Source organism: Rattus norvegicus, chromosome 10 (genome assembly GCF_021556685.1).
Source record: "Rattus norvegicus strain SHRSP/BbbUtx chromosome 10, alternate assembly SHRSP_T2T, whole genome shotgun sequence".
In the NCBI taxonomy this organism is placed as follows: domain Eukaryota; kingdom Metazoa; phylum Chordata; class Mammalia; order Rodentia; family Muridae; genus Rattus; species Rattus norvegicus.
This window is the reverse complement of record NC_141543.1, coordinates 67,672,859-67,688,660: the sequence shown is the minus strand read 5'-3', so window position 1 is coordinate 67,688,660 and position 15,802 is coordinate 67,672,859. Positions and strand designations below refer to the sequence as shown.

The 15,802-nt window shown below is 43.4% G+C and overlaps 1 protein-coding gene across 5 annotated transcripts; it reads right to left on the bottom strand.

The window, feature by feature from the left end:
* Positions 1–152: 152 nt before the first annotated feature.
* On the bottom strand, positions 153–14,837 carry Tmigd1 (transmembrane and immunoglobulin domain containing 1). Of its 5 annotated transcripts, none has more exons than XM_087573439.1 (7): positions 14,716–14,837; positions 12,017–12,191; positions 9,355–9,633; positions 6,815–7,093; positions 2,720–2,823; positions 1,195–1,235; positions 153–706 (listed from the first exon to the last, which is right to left on the bottom strand). In XM_087573439.1, the coding sequence occupies exons 2-7, from the start codon at positions 12,093–12,095 to the stop codon at positions 703–705; spliced, it is 786 nt and encodes a 261-aa protein (XP_087429565.1). In that variant the 5' UTR covers positions 12,096–12,191; positions 14,716–14,837; the 3' UTR covers positions 153–702.
* Positions 14,838–15,802: the final 965 nt, after the last annotated feature.

Here is a 15,802-nt window from a genome sequence, read left to right as displayed (position 1 = left end):
AGGACTTCCGGAAGAGGCAAAGAATACTTGTAGGAGACACCATCCAGTTACCCAGCCCCAATCTGTGCCCTTTGCCCTGTCCGCACCACACATTGGCTTTATGACACCGTCAGCTGTGTGGAGATAAGAAAAATAAGGACATACGCTAAAAATCCTCATGATACAAAATTTATTCCACCTGGAGGACTGTCTTACACTCTGAGATTAGGTCTTCCCTCCTTTAGTCCCAAAACATTGATGGGATGACATCGAATGCAGGGGACAGTTTATATCTCTACGTGCTCCCTGGCAACTTAGGAATGTCATCGTTCTATGTTGGTCACTGCTTCCATTCTTAGCTACTGCACTGATTTAGAACATCCAAATATCAGTTAATCTCCTGTGTAGAAAACTATGAGTCGAATAGTGGGTGGTTACCGTTCTATTAGGAATGAATTGAAATTAATCAACATACTTCAGGAGAGGGCTTCCTGAAATCTTTCTATTTTGAACCCGTGCCCATATCATAGTTCAATAAGTAGATCAAATTAGTCATAACAACTGCCTAGTAATTAACTAAATACTCCTTTGTAACCTCTGACAATTTAACAGGAGTGAATTTAAAAATAGCGATATATACAGATGGCGTTGTACAAATCGAGAAGGTCCTGATGCGAAACTCTTCACGTTAGGTGGCAGCTCGGCTTTTATTTTATTTTTTATTTATCTGAAACGAATTAAGAAATTAATTCAAATAATGATTGTGGCAATAAGAAGTTCCAAGCAAAACCCATCCTCTCCAGCAAACAGGCCTCTGTCTGCTCTACACGACCCACTTGCCATGCGCAGGCTAAAGGGATGCAGGTAGAGGATGAGGAGCGGAGGGAGACAGCGTAGCAGTGCCTTCCACCAGGACAAGCTCTTTTAGTTGCTTGTGTGGCAATGCAGTTGCCTAAGCCCTGGCTAAACCTGCTCAGAGAATAGGCAGAAAGCCCCAAGGTGTTCCCTGCCCTGAGCAACCTTCCCAACTCTCCCTCTAATGTGGAGACAGGTTTTTCTCCATCTGCGTTCTCTGGTCCCATCGCTTTAGCCTCCCATCGCTGAAGAAGAATGCCTGGGATGGCACTCGGGCACCCGCTGTGGCTCATGGCTTACAAAACTGCTCTATCATCCCCCACTCCCAGCCCCTACCACTGTCTCTGCAAGAGCACTTACAGAGCTGTTTCTGAATTCCGGCCACTCTCTTTCACGCAGAGCTGAAAGGCAAACACGAAGTACATGTGAGTTTGTCTCCTTTTGTAAGATCAAGAATGAGCATTTTGAATGCATCTATGTGGCACTGGGTGCTGTGGAACGACAATGCAGCCTCTGTGTGGGCTCAGCTCTCTTTTCTTTTGATCATGTGGATGGATTTTTTTTAAAGATTTTTTTTTTATATGAGTACACTGTTGCTATCTTCAAACACATCAGAAGAGGCCATCGGATCCCATTACAGATGGTTGTGAGCCACAATGTGGTTGCTGGGAATTGAACTCAGGACCTCTGGAAGAGCAGCCAGTGCTCTTAACCGCTGAACCACTTCTCCAGCTCATGTGAATAGATCTTTATTGAACTCCGGGAAGATATAAAAGATATAATTCTTGATCAGAATGTTTCTAGGACTCACAGGTCGTGTGTGTGTGTGTGTGTGTGTGTGTGTGTGTGTGTGTGTGTGTGTGATGGTGGAGTGTCATGCCTTAGTACATGTGTGGAGGACAGACGACAACTTGCAGGTGTCCATTTTTTCCTTATATGGGCTCCAGGAATTGAACTCAGGCCAGCAGACTTGGCCACAGGTGCCCTTACCTACTAAACAATCTTCTCTGTCCAGTGTGTTCTTTTCTTCCCTCCCTCCCTTCCTCCCTCCTTCTCTCTCTCTCTCTCTCTCTCTCTCTCTCTCTCTCTCTCTCTCCCCTCCCTCCCTCCCTTTCCTTTTCTCCCTCCCTTTCTCCCTTCCTCCCTCCTTCCATTCTTTCTTTCTTTGGGAAAAGGTTTTGGACTGGAATAGAGGGTGGGGTGAGTTTCTTCTTGGGAAGCACTGTCGCCCCAAATCAGATCTAGTTACTATTGTGTGGAGAATGCAGCTCTCTGGCTGATGAGTTCAGCCTAGAGCACTCTGGCTCTCTTTAGAGGTTTTCTGCCATATGTGCCCTCTTTGGCCCCAGTGATCTCACAGAGCGGAATGTGGGCCATTAGCCTAAGCATACACATGTTCTGAAACACAGTAAACAATGATGTCAACCATTGGACAAGTCGAACTCCAGCTCACAGCAGTAGAGCATGTGGCTCTATCCAAGAGCAGGGCAGGCAGACGTCTGTTCCTCTCTGTGTTTATTTATTGCACCAAGGGTGCCATAGCAACAATAAAAGGGAAAGTTATTGATGGGGTTTTTTGTTTTTCAAACAAGATTTGACTATGCAGCCCTGATTGGACTTAAACTTAAGATCTTCCTGCTTCTATCTCCCCAGCACTGGGAAGACAAGTGGGCACTGCCTTACCTGGCAGGAGAGATTTACAAGGAAGACAAACCAACTCTAAATCTCCCATATTTCCACTCAGGCTTTGTTCATTTGTACCTCTCCTCTTTGTATAGCTACACACAGAGTGAATGCTAGAGCCTTGTACACACAAGGCATGCACTGAGCACAGCGCCGGTCTTTTACATGACTTTTACCCCAATAGCTCAGAATATCTAGGTACCTTCATTATTCTTTTCCTCCTAGAAAGCAGTGCAAAAGCCAGCGTCAGGAAGACCACAACACAAGCAGCAATGATGGGCTCTATCGGCATGACAGGAACTTTGTCTGTGGGGAAGGCAAACACAGGGAGAGCAGCCAACTTCTAGTTGCTGTGTTTCTAATATGAACCATCACACGCACTTTGCATATCTCACCCTTTTAATTGAATCCTCCAAACAACCCTAAAAGATGAGGCATAATGGAGGTCTGTGACAGATTAGGCTACTTATCCAAAATAAAATCACAGAATTAATAATGGCAAAAACTGACTTTGAACCCATCCCTTTGTGAAAGGAGTTTCTGAAATTTGAGTACCTCAGCCAGAGTGACTGCTCAGGCCATTTTATGCTTTCTTTATGATATATTCCCCACCCCTCCACCTCCAGACAGGGTTTCTCTGTGTAGCCCTTGCTGTCCTAGAACTTACTCTGTAGATCAGGCTGGCCTCAAACTCACAGACTATCTAAAGGCATGCGCCAGCACTGCCCAGAACTAGCTGGCTTGTTTGCCATTCTCTCCTCACCCACCCCCCCCCCTTTCTTGCCACACAGAAAGCAGCAGCAAATTGAAGTCAATGCCTTCTCAAAAGCACAAAGGTTTTCAGGAGGAATCTCAGAAGTAGAAAGAGAGGGAAGGGGGCTGGGATAGCGTGAAGACAAAGGTGGAGAGGGCTCCCCAAATTAAGAGAGACCAGAGACATGGGTGGGCCCAAGGAGCAGCACTGTACTATGTTAATGCCTCAGCCAGGTAAGACACTTAGAGCCCTAGTTCTCAACCTTCCAATGTCGTGACCCTTTAATACAGTTCCTCATGTTGTGGTGACCCCCAACCATAAAGTTATTTTGTTGTGCTTCGTAACTGTAATTGTGTTACCATTATGAATCTTAATATAACTATGTGATGGGGTCGTGACCCACAGGTAGAAGCACTGCTTTACAGAGTGACTGCAGTATCTGTAAGGAAGTAGGACTCCAGTCTTCCTGTCTTTGGCAAGGAGTTCCACCAGGACAGCGAGGGGAACTGCAACAACTGTGATGGCTTGGAGATGAAGCCCACTCGCCTACATCCTGAAGCCCACGACACAAAGTTTATTTGTTTGCCCTCTCTGTCTTTATTTGTGTGTCAGTGTGTGTGGTGTTCAGGTGCCACAGGACATATGAGGAAGTCAGAGGACAGCTGTGGGAGTCGGTTCTCTCCTACCATGTGGGAACCAAGGACAGAACTTAGGTTGTCTGGCTTGGCAACAAATAACCACTGAGCTATCTTGCTGGCCCAACCAATTGTCTTTTAAAAATCTTTTCTTCCAATCATTTTTTTTGGCTCCAGCTCGGGACAGTTGGGGTGGGTGGGGTAAGTAAATACATTAAATAGGCTCTTGCTTTTTTGTGTGTGGGGTGTGCTAGGGATAGAACCCAGGGCCTAGACACCAAGCAGAAATTCTACCACTGAGCTACACCCTGACTTCAAAGCATCCTTCGCTTCTGCCCACTCTTAGGGGTTCCCCACCCAAATTATTCTCATGAAGGTGTGAGTGGTGACAACCATTCCATAGAGGTATGACTGAGGAGCCTTCTTAGAAAGTTCTGGCTTTGTATTAATTAACTCTGCGATCTACTGAGGTCAGTACCTTCCTGGAGACCTCTCTACTTAAACACCAAGGAAATTTATCAGAACCGAGAGGAAGCAAAGGCCAGATGATTAGAAGGAGAAATCAGATTGCAGTCACAGATTGGAATATCTTTGATTGCAGTCACAGATTGGAATATCTTTTACTGAGCGGAAAGCCAGGAAGACACACGTGACAGCTTACCTTATACAAATCAAGCTGAAATACACTTAGTGACCTACTGGCTTACTTTCCTGTTGGGAGACACGTGTGACCTCCTGCATGCTTTCCCTCGGTGTTCCTATCTGTGACCAGACTCGATGTCCCCTTCCCCAGGCCATTATAATAAAATAATTTCTAACATGTGGGCTGAATCTTAAGCTGGCCAAGCACTTCCTGTCGTTTCCAGCTTTTCAAAGCCTTTCAGAAACTACCCCCACTGAGCTGTGAAGCTGGGGGAGCCTGTGGAAAATTTGGCATCAAGTGCCACTGAACGCCAGCAGCAGGCCACGTGTGCTGTAAAGGCAAGCTGACGGCTTGGGAAGTAACAGCAAAAAAGAAATAAGAAAACAGCCTGGCTTGGCGGATCTCCACCCAAAACAAGTTTCTGCCTACCTAAAAGGCGGTTTGCTGATTGCCACACAAGCTGTGTGATTTTTAGAAAATGTGCTTAGAGAGCTATTATGCTTTTTCCCCCCTAACCAAGAGAAATGCTATACTCACCCAGTCCCCAAGTATGGCCTCATTGCTAATTAAGATGGCACTCCATGAGGTTTACCCCACCAGGTTTTTTTTTATAAAGGCTGTGGGGAAGGTTTTAAAAAGCCATAAGCTTCGAGGTAGTGTTTTCCTTTCATTGCATCTGCCCTTTGGACACAGGGTTTTTTTTGTTTGTTTGTTTGTTTTTTTTTTTTAGGTTTTTGTTTTTGCTTTTTCAAGCCCTGAGGCATACTGTTTTTGCTCCGTAGGACAAATTAATGGACAGCTCAGTAACCACAGTGACAGGGCAGTCAACCAAGAGCCACCTTCCCTCTCCACCGGGCGCTGAGTTTGTATCCCAGGCTCCCGAGTGTGGAGGGGAAGTAAGGCCATGCTCTGGTGACAGCAGTCCCGACAAGCAGGCAAGAGGTTGGTTCGGTTCCTGGGAATGGCAAGAGTGGCAGTGAGTGAGCTTAGTGAGTAATGTTCCACGGGATGCGGGAGCCTCAGCTTGTCTGGCTGCTCCTGACGGAAGGTGTATGAAGGAGTGGTGTGCCTCTGCTCTGCCGCTTCAAGTGTTCCCATTTCCTCTTTGTCTGAGCAAAGACTCCAAGGAGACGCACGCGTAGGGTGCACATACAGACATTCAGGCAAACCCTCATCCACGTAAAGCAAAATGAAGAAATCTTTAGAAAGGAAAAGAAATCTAAGGAGAACACTCCAGACCTCCCTGGTTCTCCACTATCACAGAATGAAAAACTTGAGTGGAGAGCACAGCATGCCAAGGGAGAAGGCTCTGATCAGTCGTCTTTCCCACACCCTCTGCCGATCGGACGACAGGGTTCAAGAGTTAGGAGTGATTGCAGAGTGGGTTTTTTTTTTTTTTAATCTAAATGTTTTTTTCTTGTACGTTTCTGAATTCTCTTCTATTATAGGCTGTGAACTCACGGCTAGTTCCTGCATACATCAGTGCTGGTGGAAATCTGTAGAAGCCTCCCCCCCCCCCCCAAAAAAAAAAAACTAAACCAGAATTGCTTCTGTATTGGTGCAGGATCTTTGTTCAAAGCCAGTGGTCTATATGGAGTAGCCATGATTCTTCTAATCTCTTTCTCTCTCTCTCTCTCTCTCTCTCTCTCTCTCTCTCTCTCTCTCTCTCTCTCTCTTTCTGAAGACAGGGTCTCACTGTGTTACCCTGGCTAGTCTAGAACTTGCTTTATAGACCAGGCTAGTCTTAAACTCACAGAGATCATCCTGCCTCTACCTCTCAAGTACTGCGATTAAAAGTGTAGGTCTACCATGCCTGGGTTAGAAAAAATAATTTGTTTTCCTTTTAAAAGCAGACACTCTACCACTGAGATATCCCAGCTCTTTGCAGTGCCCAGGATCAAACACAAGACCCCCTGCATACAAGCAAAGCATCCTCTGCGTAGAGCCCTAGCCCCAGCCTCCAGCTCTTCCTAATGCTTGTTTGTTTGTTTTCTAAGACATGGTCTCACTAAGTTACCCAAGCAGGACTTGAACTCCCAATCTTCCTATGCTAGCCTTCTGTATTGCTGAGATTAAAGGCCTGCAGCACCAAGTCTGACTCAGATAGTATGCCTAAAGAAAACACTCTTAGATGGGGATAATTTCCCAATGGAAATCTTGGCTATAAATCGTAATGGTCCTCATCGTTGGTTGTCACCGATGACTTTTATGGAGCCTGTCTACTGACTTCTGCATCACGCTGAGCAATTACTTGAAAAGAGTTACCTTTAACAACCAGGTGGAAGTCCATGGTCTCCGTTTTCAGAGATGAGCTAGCAATACAGTTGTAGGTCCCGTTGTCAGACTTCTTGACTCTGGTGATTGACAACTGAAAAGACTCCCTTGTCTGTTGGATTTGATGACGGCCTTTCTCTAAAACCAAGGCGCTGTTGTTTCTGTACCACAGCATTTGCGCTTGAGGGTTGGACTTCACGTTGCAAACCAACCTTACATCGCTGCCTTCCTCCACGGTTTGGAAGCCATTTCCACTTAAAAGAGGAGGAACTGTAAGACTCAAGCATTCAAGATTCGTTAGAAACACGCAGTAGTTAGTCTTCAAGCTCTTCCTTCCATCGCTCTCAGGATGTATTCACCCCTTAGATTAAAAAACGTTCCACTTTTTGCTATGTACATAGCTAGAAACTGCTCTCCTAGAGATCCTGAGTTCAATTCCCATTCCCTCCATGGCATCTCACAATTGTCTATAACTTTAGTTACAAGGAGTGTGATGCCTTCTCCTGGCTTCTGTGGGTACCCGGCACACACGTAGTGCACAAATATGTATGTGGCTAAAACACACACACACACACACACACACACATATATAATAAAATAACTTATATTATTATTATATATTATATATAATAATATATGTTATATATAATATGTATAATATATAATAAAATAACTTAAATTAAAATGCTTTTCCTTAAAAAAGATATACTAGAAGCTGTATATGATGAGGAACATGATATAGATATAATAATAGTTGGGGTGGTGACACACTCCTTTCATCCAAGCCCTTAGGAGGTAGAGGCAGGTGGATCTCTATGAGTTTTAGACCAGCCTGGTCTACACAGTAGGACTGTTTCAAAAACAGATCTTGTTTTCTGAGCCATGTAATAATTTAATTTGTACAAGGGTTGGCTAAAATAGCACAGTGCTAAAGACATGTATGAGAGTAAGTTAGCACTAACTCCTTATCTGTCATCTACTATGACTCTTAGACAGCTACTAACCTGTTGAAGTTTCCATTTCCTCATCTAAATGAACAAACAAAAACTTGGATAATAATACTTTTCTGTGAAAATTAAGATAATCTGTGTAAAGAAGTGAATCTGCTGTCATGCTAAAAACCATTACTAACATCGTGACAACTAACCACCATTACAACTGTCCTCCTAACTAACTACCATTGCAAATGTCCTGCTAACTAACTACCATTGCAACTGTCCTGCTAACTAACCACCATTACAACTCTTCTCATAACTAACCACCATTACAACTGTCCTCCTAACTAACTACCATTACAACTGTCCTCCTAACTAACTGCCATTAGAAATGCGGTGGTGATTTGGAAAGCTACACACACCCTCAAGCTTGGCTTTTTGTCTGGCTGCATTTGCCAAGGCGACATATTTACATTGGCTCAGTGGCCCTCTTACAAAGAATGCCGTGCTTCAGGAAGCCATCCAACTGTGGTAACCCTTGCCTCTATTGGAGGCCTAATGAGTCCTCATGCCTCTAATACAGGGAGAGCAACTGGAGCCCCGTGGGTAGTCAGACACATACATCCTCACCAAACGATTCCAACCCTCACCGTCTGTCCACCAAGCCCTTCTCACAGCTAGAAGGAGAAATGACCAAGCCAGTTTTCTGTTCTTGTCTATGCCCCTTGTATTTACTGGCAGAGGCACAGGAAATTAATAAAATGGTTAAAGTGTGGGCAGTAAGGAAGGAGGCAGACCTGAAGAAGGAGGGAAAAGAGGCTTGTATCATCTGTATATGAAATAATTAGCCCCTGAGTAGGCTGTATTTATATCTTTCTCAGAAGAATGACATTTTGTCGCTTTTGGGCTTAAATTCTGTATCCATATCCAACAAGAATGCTACATCGTATTCAAGATACACAGGAAGCAGCTGGAACAGAAAACAGAATTGCCAAGTACAACAGTTCCATTTGTGAACTGTCCCTTTTAACCAGTTAATGTTAATGATTATTTAAGCAAGTCCTCTATGCAGGAACATTGTCTTTTTAAGAAAGTCAGTACATCTCAAGTAAAGCTAAAACATCCTTTTTGACGTCCAGCATAGTCACTTCTGTAATCCCTGCCGTTTTGTTAGTGTTGCTGCCTTTGAGATAAAGTCTTGCTGTGTAGCCCAGGCTGGCCTGTAACTGACAATCCTGCCTCAGGCTCCACATCAGTGCTAGAATTATATAGCCTTGTACACCCAGGCCTTGCTGCTGATATGAATTAATGAGGAAATAGAAACATAGTTAAAAGGCAAGTATTTCACAGAGAAGTATTAAAAATCCTCATTTTTTAGTTCAAGAAACGAATAGGCTAGACACAGTGACTGCCCTTGACAGACTGAATCAGAACAATCACTGGAGCCCATAAGTATGAAGCTAGCCTGGGCAATATTGTGAGCCCATAAGTAATGAAGCGAGCCTGGGCAATATTGTGAGCCCATATGTGGGAGGGTGGGCATAGAGTTTCAAATGCAGACATCCAAGATTGATTGTCAATTTCCCCTTCACTCACAAGTAACATTGAGCACCACTGTAATGGACACCGTCTGATCACGCTGTAGCTTGCAGGTAAAGCTGACTCCATTGTCGCTTTCGTTGATGGGAGAGACACAGACAGAACTGGTGTTGATTTTGTTTCCATTTTTCAAATCTACTCTTCCAGCTTCTCTGTACCAGAGAAGTTCTTCATCTCTGGTGTGGTTTTGAACGGCACATTCCAGAGATGCTTGGATACCATAGTAAGTGTCCAGGATATAGTCCTCAGTTCTACCATTCACAGTCAAAACAGAACCTGAGAATATAGGAAAAAACTATTAAGATGGGCAGATACCTAACCAAGATGTCCATCAACGGGGGATTGGTTAAATGAATTATGGTACATCAAGGCAATAGTATACACTCTCAACAATTAAAAGCAATTTTAACCAATCTATATGGTTTCACAAGGAGACAGATACACAATGTATTTTGTTTATTTGTTTGGTGACTTGTTCTCAAACTGAAGATACTCCTGCCTCAGTTTGCCAAGTGCTGGGATGAGAGCTCTCAGGGATGACACAATGTATTATTAGCTAAATACTAAAAGTTGTGGTCGCCAAATTTTGCTCCATGTTGAAATCACCCGGAGATCTTTTACATCTTGGTGTGAGACTCATTCCCAGACCATGTGTTTGATTGACAGGAGGGTAACCTAGGCATTGGGGCATTTGAACCCAAGGTGGTTCAAGTGTTCATTAAAATTTGACCACTGAGTTAGAAACTGAGTGTAAAATGATCTCAGAGTAATCTGATGGAAAAATATATGGGATGTCCATGAAGAAAGGTCTTGGGAAAGTATCAAATATTTAATGTATAGAGTAGAACTGGTAGATATAGATCAAAAGTGGAGAGATACCAAACTTGAGTGGAGAGATACCAAACTTGATATTGATATGCTTGCTTTGAAGGAAGTGAGTAGAGAAGTAAAGCAAAGACTTGAAAAAGACTAGCAAAATGGAAAAATATTTAAAACATAAGTCCAAAGGTAGAATATAAATTCCATCTCTATTAATTATCACAAGCATCAAAATTGAATATGTATATGGGCAAAAACTGACTTAAAATACCTTTCTTGCTAGAAAGTAGGGATATGGACACATTTGTTTTTGCATTTCATTAAAAATGGACAGTATAGTGGAATTTAAAAATGTTTAAATGGGGGGTTGGGGATTTAGCTCAGTGGTAGAGCGCTTGCTTAGCAAGCGCAAGGCCCTGGGTTCGGTCCTCAGCTCCAAAAAAAAAAAAAAAAAAATGTTTAAGTGGGGCTGGAGAGATGGCTCAGTGGCTAAGAGCACTGTCTGCTCTTCCAGAGGTCCTGAGTTCAAATCCCAGCAACCACATGTTGGCTCACAATCATCTGTAATGAGAGCTGATGCCTGCCCTCTTCTGGTGTGGTAGTGGTAAAGAGAGCAACATACATAAAATAAATGAATAAATGAATGAATAAATCTTTTAAAAATTTTTAAAAAATGTTTAAATGGCTATGATCCATGAGGTAGACAAGGTTTTGTGGGATGCGTAATTAGGATGCTATTTGTTTTTTGAGGCAGGGTCTCACTATATAGCCCTAGTTGTCCTGGAGTTAGACCAAGCTGGCCTCAAAGTCACCGAGATGTTCCTGCCTTTGCCTCCTGAGTGCTGGGACTGGAGGCATTCACCACCATGTTTTGCATGTTTTTGTTTTTGTGTTTTACTCCTATTTTTAGAGGGGTTTTTTTTCATTGCATAATAATAAATGCCTCATTTCCGGCTTTTATTTTCCTGGTTCAGAGCAGGTAACAAAAGTCAGAGGTGCAGCTGCAGCCAGGCCATCCTCCAAAAGATGCATTAATATGGCCTTTCATAAGACTTAAGTGTGACAGTGCCTGAAACTGTACACACTTGTGTGAGAGCCAGAGGAGGGCTTCAGGTGTCTTCCTCTGTTCTTTGTGCATTGTGGACTTGAGGCAGAGTCTCACATCGCACCAGAAGCTATCTGTCTTAGCTCTGCTGGCCTGTAAGCTCTCAGGCTGCACTGGTCTCCACTCCCCAGTGCTGGGGCCACAAGTACACATAGCCATGCCCAGCTTTTACAATGCACACTGAAAGTGCAAATTCTCCTTCTTGCAGACCAAGCATCCTGACAGCTCAGTCCCCTTGCTTTGTTTCCTGGTGTTTCCAATTGATCATGGAGCCTTTGAGCTAATTAAGCATTCACCCTCCTGTCAAGCCACACCTCTAGCCTTTTGCTTAATTTGTTTTTATCATGAGTAAGTATTTTAAAACCTGAGAGAGGAGAGAAGCTACTCTGAGGTAGGGATACAGATAAAAATGTGGACAATATTTTCCTGTAAGTGACATGTTCAAATAAACAGAAGATTATCTCATTTGAAAGTGGTACTGAAATACATTTAAAAGTGTGAAAATTCTGGCTACAGTTCTAGAAGAATAGCACTCCATCCTGTCTTATACAATCTGAGCCATAAAAAGGTTCCCCCACACACACTTTTAAAAATGTTTTCTCATTCTTATAACTTGAACCATTGTATTGGGTAGACATTCCAAATTACAACTTAAGGTTGTTCCCCACATCCATAGGTCGTTATTTTACTTTACTTAATTTTTAATCTAAAAGGTCATAGAGAATATTAACTTACTTGTCCTTCCCTGTGGCAAAGATAAAACCAGTAAGAGAAGCTGGCTTGCTGTCAGGGACCGGATGATCTTCCGCACCATGTTTAATGAATGCAGGTTGGATCTTCTGGAGGCAAAGAATGCAGTTGGTTCTGTACTTTGCTCTACGATGAGTTTATGGACTTTCTTCCTATTAGACTTGTAAAGTAAAGTCCCAAGGGAGTCACCCCAGTTGTAACGGTACACTCCTAGTTTTTAATTAAACAAATCTGAATAAATTCTTTTAGTTTTTAACTTTTTTTTATGGTGATGAAAAAACTATAATAATACAGACATAGATGTCAGATGACTACAAAGAGGAAAAAAAATCTTCCCTAGGGGGAAAGATATGCAAACTTTTACTTTAACAGAAAGATAAATCAATTCTCCATTTTCAGGTGGTCCTAACTGAGCGAAGTCATTCTTTCTAAGAGTCTCACTTGGGTCATATTTGGAAAGCTGTTCTCCAATCAGAGAATTCTTTTAAAATGTTGATCTTAATGAGTTTGAGCGTCTGACCAGCTCGTATGTCTGTGTACCACTTGTGAGCCTGGAACCCAAGGAGGCAGAAGCAAAGTATTGGATCCCTGGGAACTAGAGTTGCATATGGTTGTTAGCTGCAATGTAGGCACTGAGGATTGAACTCAGGTCCTCCGCAAGAGCAGCATGTGCTTTTTTTTTTTTTTTTTTTTTAAAGATTTTATTTATTTATTATATATAAGTACACTGTAGCTGTCTTCAGACACACCAGAAGAGGGCATCGGATCTCTTTACAGATGGTTGTGAGCCACCATGTGGTTGCTGGGAATTGAACTCATGACCTCTGGAAGAGCAGTCGGGTGCTCTTAACCGCTGAGCCATCTCTCCAGCCCCAGCATGTGCTTTTGAACACTAAGACATCTGTCCAGCCCGTCATGGACGGTTCTTGAGATTACTACAGATTCAAAGGTACCCACTTGCTGCAAACATGGCCTCTTGTCTTAATATTCCCTCCCCTTGGCCACATGTAGACTATCAAGAATAAATAAACAAGGCCTCTCTTTTTCCTTCTGCACACACCTGCTTCATCCTCTTGGGATATCCCAGGTGTGCAAAGTACCAGGTTTGATGATCAGAACTACGGACAGACAGACAGACAGACAGATGTAGAGTACTACTACTATTACTGCTGCTGCTGCTGCTGCTGCTGCTACTACTACTACTACTACTACATATATGGCAGAAACATGTATGGAATAACTTCTGGACACTTTATAGACTTCACATATATTTAATCAATCACAACTAAGCCTGACGATCATTTCTGTTTTCTTTGAGACAGTCCTTCTGGATAGCCCTAGTGGGGGCTACACAGGAATTTACGGCTCTCCTAGCTCAGGTCCTAAGCACTGGGATGACTGAATATTTTCTACCATGCTTTGTCACAATCAACCTCTGGACACAAGACTGCAATTTTTCCCAGCACATTTGCACAAACCCAGCAAACACTAGGGTCAGTATTCCAACCCAAGACTGCCAAGACCACACTCACAACTATCCTTCTGCCTAAATTAATATCCATTCCATTCAAAAGATGCTTCTATTCTTTTCTAGCCCCTGACCCCTCCATTTGCCCTAGCAACTTGGCATTTTGTCCCTTACCAGGAATAGTAGCTGTTAAAAGCAGGAAATATACACCTGACTAATTTGGGGCTCCTCTACTCCTCCCTTGCCCTAGGCTTGTCCTGACAGGACCAAATGTGCTTCCTACCAGGAAGGCCTCTACCAATCTTTTAAAAAATGCAATTGTTATTAGCATGAACATTTTCCAATTGAAATATTCTTGTCCAAAATATTGCTATGACTCTATTGTAAGAGTGAGGACATCAGGACCAGTGAGACAGTTCAGAAGTAAAAGTGCTCGCTATTGTAAGCCTGACATCCTGAGTTCAATCCATGTAAGAGAGAACATTAATCTTTTTTCTTTTTCTTTTTCTTTTTTTTTTTTTTTCGGGGCTGGGGACCGAACCCAGGACCTTGCGCTTCCTAGGCAAGCGCTCTACCACTGAGCCAAATCCCCAACCCCGAGAACATTAATCTTAAAGTTGTCCTCTGACCTCCACGTGTGTGCGGTGGCTTGTGTACACTCACTAACCCACACACTAATTAATAAATGTGATGATTTCAGAACCGATCATTCATGGATTTTCTTAGTAGGTAGGGGAGAGGGCACCGTTGTAGCATGCAGGAGGTCCTGGGTTCAATCCCGAATGCTACAAGGATACAAGGAGGGTTAGAAAGGATAGTCCTCCAAGAACAGTAAAACAGTAACTTTCCACAAGCACAGTTTAACACAGGTCCTGAATAAAACTCAAGAAAGGCTGGGCTGTGGTGGTGCACACCTTTGATCCCAGCCCTCAGGAGACAAGAGGCAGGTGGATCTATGTGAATTCAAGGCCGGCCTGATCTACAGAGTGAGTTCCAGGATAACAAGGAGCCTCAGAGCTACACAGAGAAACCCTATTTCAACAAAACAAAACAAAACAAAACCAACCAACCAAGCAAACAAACAAAAAAAACCCAAACAAAACAAAAAACTGGAGAGTGTGAGGCTACATGCTGCCCTGCGGAGGGAAGAACCAACGGTCTTTTGCTTTCCAAGACACCAGAGTTCCCAAATAAAGTCCCCTCTCTAGCCACTTACCTGCTGAGCTCTGAGCAGGTGACTTCCTCAGCTAGCTCTCCCTCTGCCCCAGAACCCTGAATTATGTCCCTGTCACAATCCTTTATAATGCTTGAATTTGAACACTTTATGACGGTAGGGTCAAGTAACTGAGATAAATTGGGTTCAAAGTCTGTCTCCCTTTCTGGATTCTTAGAGAAGACAATAATTGGGAAGGACATCTTCAGACGATCTAAGCCTTCTGTGTACCTAGGTTACTAGGCGGGGCCGGATATTACTAACTCAGGTGTATCGTTCCAGGGAAACCTGAGCTCGTGCAAAAATCCACAGCACATCTCAGCCAACACTGTCCCACTTGACCGAGATGACAGCCCAACAGCTCCCCGTGACAGGACAAGTCCAGGGAGAGGCTTGACTTTCACAATCCGTGACATCTGAAGATTTCTCATAACTTAATTATTGAAAATTTTTACCACCAGTAGCCTGAGCCCAGTGCTGAAGCCACGGCAAGCAACAAGAGGTAGTTTTAGCTCCTTGAGGTTCTCGTTCATTAGGAAACCAGAGCAGGATACTTCAACAAACTTATTTTATTGATAAAAACACAAGTTACTCAACAGGTAAAGCATTCGCTAGCGAGATCTGCGTTGAGATCTCCAGGCCCCACATAAAACCCTGATGAGGCAACTGAAATCCCAGCAGTCCTACAGTGAGAGGGGAGGCTGAGATGGGGAAGGGGAGGAAAGAATCCACTTGCCAGCTAACTTGATGTACGAGACTTTGTGTCAATCAGGGTAGGAGATGAGGACCAACACACACGATTATCTATCCTCTGACTTCCACATAGGCGTGGGTGAGCGCGTGTGCAGCATACACACTCTTGCGTGCACACACCACCCAACACATTTTATAGTATTGTTACTAATGGACATTTTATGCACCAAGAGCTATTGTTTCCGTTCATTAAAAAGTAGAAGAAGGGGTTGGGGATTTAGCTCAGTGGTAGAGCTCTTGCCTAGGAAGCGCAAGGTCCTGGGTTCGGTCCCCAGCTCCGAAAAAAAGAACCAAAAAAAAAAAAGTAAAGAAAAAAAAAGTAGAAGAATATTTATGA

Excerpts from the sequence above, each read along its gene's own strand:
- Tmigd1 (XM_087573439.1), bottom strand. The coding sequence starts at position 12,095 with ATGGTGCGGAAGATCATCCGGTCCCTGACAGCAAGCCAGCTTCTCTTA. Across the intron at positions 9,634-12,016 it reads TTTGCCACAGGGAAGGACAA|GTTCTGTTTTGACTGTGAAT; the intron begins GTAAGTTAATAT and ends CTATATTCTCAG. Across the intron at positions 1,236-2,719 it reads GGAGGAAAAGAATAATGAAG|CTCTGCGTGAAAGAGAGTGG; the intron begins GTACCTAGATAT and ends TTTGCCTTTCAG.